The sequence below is a fragment of the Calidris pugnax genome, unplaced genomic scaffold (assembly GCF_001431845.1).
Source record: "Calidris pugnax isolate Ruff unplaced genomic scaffold, ASM143184v1 scaffold68, whole genome shotgun sequence".
NCBI lineage: Eukaryota > Metazoa > Chordata > Aves > Charadriiformes > Scolopacidae > Calidris > Calidris pugnax.
The window spans coordinates 2208109-2212563 of NW_015090921.1; the positions used below are offsets into that span (position 1 = coordinate 2208109).

A 4455-nucleotide genomic window follows, 5' to 3' on the forward strand; every position below is an offset into this window, starting at 1 on the left:
GCCCGCTCAGCACCCGTCGCCGCGGGGGTGTCTGGGAAGGAGAGATCATGGCGGCGGAGCCGAGCAAGACGGAGATCCAGACTCTCTTCAAGCGGCTCCGGGCAGCGCCGGCTAACAAGGTAGCGGGGAGGCGCTGGGCGATTTGTCGCCCTTCCCAGCCAGGGTGCTTCATTCCTGGGCTCCGGTTAGGCCCCGCTGGGCTCCGGGAGCGCGGGGAGGGCCTGGGGGAGAGCGGCCGGGGCGCGGGGTGGGGGGGGTACGTGGCCGGGAGGTGGAGGGAGCGGATGAAGCGGCTCAGCCCGGCCGTTCCTCTCCCCTTTGGCTTTAGTCGTGCTTCGACTGCGGCGCCAAGAACCCCAGCTGGGCCAGCATCACCTACGGGGTCTTCCTGTGCATCGACTGCTCCGGCGTCCACCGGTCTCTGGGAGTTCACCTCAGCTTCATCAGGTGCGTGGGCACCGGGGCGGCGGGGAGCGGCGGGGCGGGCCCGGGGGCGGCTGTGTCTCCCCGGGGTGGGGACCTCGCCGGTCCTTGGTTAGAGAGAAGCGTTGTGGCAGAGCGGGTGGTCGCCTGGGGTGGTGCGGGGTTTGCTGGCTGGAGGTTGTAGGTCGCTCAGCCCTTCCAAAATGGGAGTTTTTGAAGCACCTCAGGGGAAAATCCACTTGTTGCTTTTGGCCGCCTCACGGAAACACCGTGTGGGCTCCCGGCTGGAGGAGCTGGGAGGGTAAATCTTGCCAGTAAAGCAGCAAGGTTGGGAGTCTGTCTTGTAACCCTCAGTAAGGCAGAAAGAGGAATACTACTTAATCTTTCCTGTATCAACTTAGCGTTGGATTTTCAGCCTGCTGATCTTATTTTCGCTACTTTGAAAAACTAGCATTTTTAAGTAACAGAACTGTGACCTTTGCTTATCGGGAGATAAGTTGAGTGACTGGTATGAGACGTACTGTGTCACCTGTGTTTACGGGGTTGTTTTCTGGGTTGCTTTGTCATGTGTTCTGGCCTGATCCGCGGGACGGGCGGAATGCCGGTCTCCCATGTTGTGTGATGACGTGGAAAAGGAAAGTTGTTGGCTGTGCTTTCCCAGCTCAAGCTCCGCCCTCTTAAGCAATACAAGTCAGAGGTCCTCCAAGTTTGGACACTGTTATTTGGTGCGAAGCTGAAACTCTGAGGTTTTTTTTTCCCTCACTTTAAAAATTGAAATAAATTTCTTACGGGAGCAAAGAAGTTACCAAGATGTTCTTTCCCCTTTTGCCTCCTGTATTCTGGGATAGTAGTGGGATATCTGACAGGTCTAGCTCAGAACTTGCTTTTGCATTTGGCCTGCCTGCACATTATTAACAGAAATAATTGGTTCTCACACAGGTCCACAGAGTTGGATTCTAACTGGAACTGGTTCCAGCTGAGATGTATGCAAGTGGGCAGCAATGCCAACGCGGTGAGGAGCCTCTTTAGGCATTTTGCTTGCTTTCCCTCTTGCTAATTTACATCCTCTGTTTCTTTCCTCTGAGTGGCTTTCTGGGTACCAACCTCATCTGAAGTGTGTAATGAGGAGAGGTTTTTGTCAGGTGTGCTTGGGAGTCAGACTGTGACCTTTGAATGCGTTGTTTTCTGATGTGCAGATTTGTCACTTTCTTCCATCTCATTTAAATGAGGCATGGTCTCCTTGAAGTGAAGGAGTTAGTACCACTGATCAGATTGGAAGCTCATTGTGACTCAGAAGCATCCTCCTGTGGAGGACAGGGAGGGTTTTCTTAGCTCTGTGGGGCCTGGAGTGAGACTTCTTGGAGAAAGCTGATTGATGAATGGTTGGTTCGTGCTCTGTGCTCAGCATTTCATCCCTTGTGTCTGGGGAGATGCCTTTTTCTGTGTCTAACGCTTGCTTGAGTATGACCTAGCAACCAGGAGACTGAATATTCTTCTCTTTTCAGACTGCTTTCTTCCGCCAGCATGGCTGCACTACCACAGATGCCAACGCCAAGTACAACAGTCGAGCTGCCCAGATGTACAGGGAGAAGATCCGGCAGTTGGCAAGTGCTGCCATGGCCAAGTACGGCACTGATGTAAGTCTGAGCCGCTCTGTACTGTTAGATGTCTAGTGCTGGATGCTGAGTCTTGTAGGATACCTTCTTTTTTTCCCTCTTCTCTCTTCAGCTGCTCATAGAAGGACTGAGTGGAGCCCCCGGGCACTCCCCTGACAAGAGTGATGCTGATTTCTTCATGGAGCACACGCAGGTGAGAAGAACTGTCTAAACCAGGCAGCCTGAACACCTCTCAAATAGCCAGCTGTGCAGCCAGGAGCAGTCCCTCTTGGTTTGGAAGGACTCTTAAGTTGTATATTCGTTCAGTAGTAACTAAGATACAGTCACAGATCAAAACAATCCCTCCTGGGGCCTGTCATGTCCGTGTCCTCTGTTTTTAAAACCATCTTTATCATCAAGGAATACTCAGAACTACTGGCTCCTCCCTGGAAGATGCTTTGTGTGCTGTGTTAATGCATAGTATCTTTGTGCAGATAAAGCAAGAAGTGGCTGTTACTTTGAACTTCTGAGTTAGTCACCTTTTCAGTGCCATAGATGCTGGTAAAGTGAATTTGGGCACCCGTTTGCACAATGCTAGGCAGACTTTCTCAAGTGAATCCAGTGAGAATTGGCTGGATGGCAGTAAAGACAGTGGAAGCCAAGACTATTTTTTTTTTCCAGGGAAACTCATTCACTCTTTCTCCCAGATTTAAGCTCATCTCCTTAACCTGGGAAGTCCCTGCAGTAGTCAATTCTGATATCACTGTTGGGTGATGGTGGTGTTTCTCCTTGCCTTTCATTCCACTTACCATCCTTTTTTTTTCTTTAATTTTTGTCCTTGCTAAGGTAATGTGGGCTGGTCCATATGTTACCTTCAGTGAAGGCTTAGTCTGGAGTTTGGAACACGTTCCCTTTTGACCTAAAATTGAATACAGGTCACTAAACCTGAAGTCAGTTTAGGATTGTTGGGTTCATTCATCTTCTGCAAATCACTGGAATGGGCATTTCCTTGCAGTCTTCCAGTACCTGGGATGTAGCAGATGCCAGCCAGAATCCTGCACAGTCTTCCCCGGAGGTGGAAAAAACAGCAAAGTCATCAGAAGGCGGTGAAGTGTCAAGTGAGTTCCTTGCTGAATAATTTTTCCAAGAACCTGCCTTAATTTCCAAGAGTGTACACTTTTGTACCACGTTTGGAAGGGCTGAGCTTTTCCTTGCGTTCAGGGTTGAAGGAGTGAGAGCTCTCTGCACTCTGATGTTTAGTTAAATCAGTGGAGACTTCTAAAAACATTGCTTTATTCGGAATCAGTTCTCTGCTTTTCCTGAAATGCATGCAAACCTGTGTTGGGGGTTAGCTGCCCCGTTCCCCTGCTTCCAGACACAGTTATTTACTTAAAGACTCTTTTCTGTCCCTTGAATTTTGTGGGTCTGGAAATGATCTATGAATATAAAGCAAAAAAAAACGTTTCTAGGGTGAATGACAGGAAAACCAACAATCTGGGGGCACAGCTGTAATTTGAAACAGCTCTGTGTATTCCCCTGCAGAGTGTTTGCTTTCTTTTCATGCGTCAGGAACACTGTAGAGGGAGTAACTTGCTCTGTGCAGGCATAAAGTTGCTGTGTTTGGGAAATTCCACATTTCAAACTGTAACTTAGCTTGTTGGGGGTGGAGGCAGAGGAGGTAAAAGAGATGTAGTAGAACTGTGAACACACTGAAAAGAAAGGGCTTTGAGAATCTCTCTGCTGAATGTTCTCTTCTGGTTTTGTGCCCACAGATTCTGGCCAGGGCCCCTCTATTGACTTGTTGAGCACATCTCCTAAAGCTCCTCTAGGTAAGTAAGACTCTGCTGTCTCTCAGATCAGTCTTGCTCTTACACCTACTGGTCAGTAGTAAGCTCAGTAGAGTTGGAACTCCAAAACATCTAAAGGAGTTTCTCTTCCTGTGGAGCCAGTACTGATGATCTCCCTAAACCCCAGAACTAAGCCACAGTTTACCAGAGGTTTCCTCCTCCTTTGCATGATCAAGTTCAAAGCTGTTGCCTTCCCAAAACCTGTTTTCATTTTTTAAGCTTTGTGTAATGATAGGACAAGGGGAAACGGTTTTAAATTGGAAGAAAAAAGATTCAGATTAGATCTCAGGAAGAAATTTTTTACTATGAGGGTGGTGAGACACTGGAACAGGTTGCCCAGAGAAGCTGTGGCTGCCCCATCCCTGGAGGGGTTCAAGGCCAGGCTGGATGGGGCTTGGAGCAACCTGGTCTGGTGGGAGGTGTCCCTGCCCAGGGCAGGGGGGTTGGAACTCGATGATCTTTGAGGTCCCTTCCAACCCAAACCATTCTATGATTCTATGATTTTCATATCTTGGCTTGATCAGGGCCATGTGACTGGTGTTTGGTTTTTGTTGTTATGGGGTTTTTTTGTTTGGTGGGTCTTTTTTTTT

General features: G+C 49.0%; 1 protein-coding gene across 2 annotated transcripts in view; it reads left to right on the plus strand.

The window, feature by feature from the left end:
- The window catches only part of ARFGAP2 (ADP ribosylation factor GTPase activating protein 2), a 30634-nt gene continuing 26179 nt past the window's right edge, over nt 1-4455 (plus strand). For both annotated transcript variants that reach the window (XM_014950209.1, XM_014950213.1), the window contains exons 1-7: nt 1-119; nt 329-447; nt 1363-1435; nt 1929-2060; nt 2152-2232; nt 3034-3136; nt 3791-3847. In XM_014950209.1, coding sequence (XP_014805695.1) covers nt 48-119; nt 329-447; nt 1363-1435; nt 1929-2060; nt 2152-2232; nt 3034-3136; nt 3791-3847 — 637 coding nt within the window. In that variant the 5' untranslated portion in view covers nt 1-47. The remainder of the gene's footprint in view (nt 120-328; nt 448-1362; nt 1436-1928; nt 2061-2151; nt 2233-3033; nt 3137-3790; nt 3848-4455) is intronic.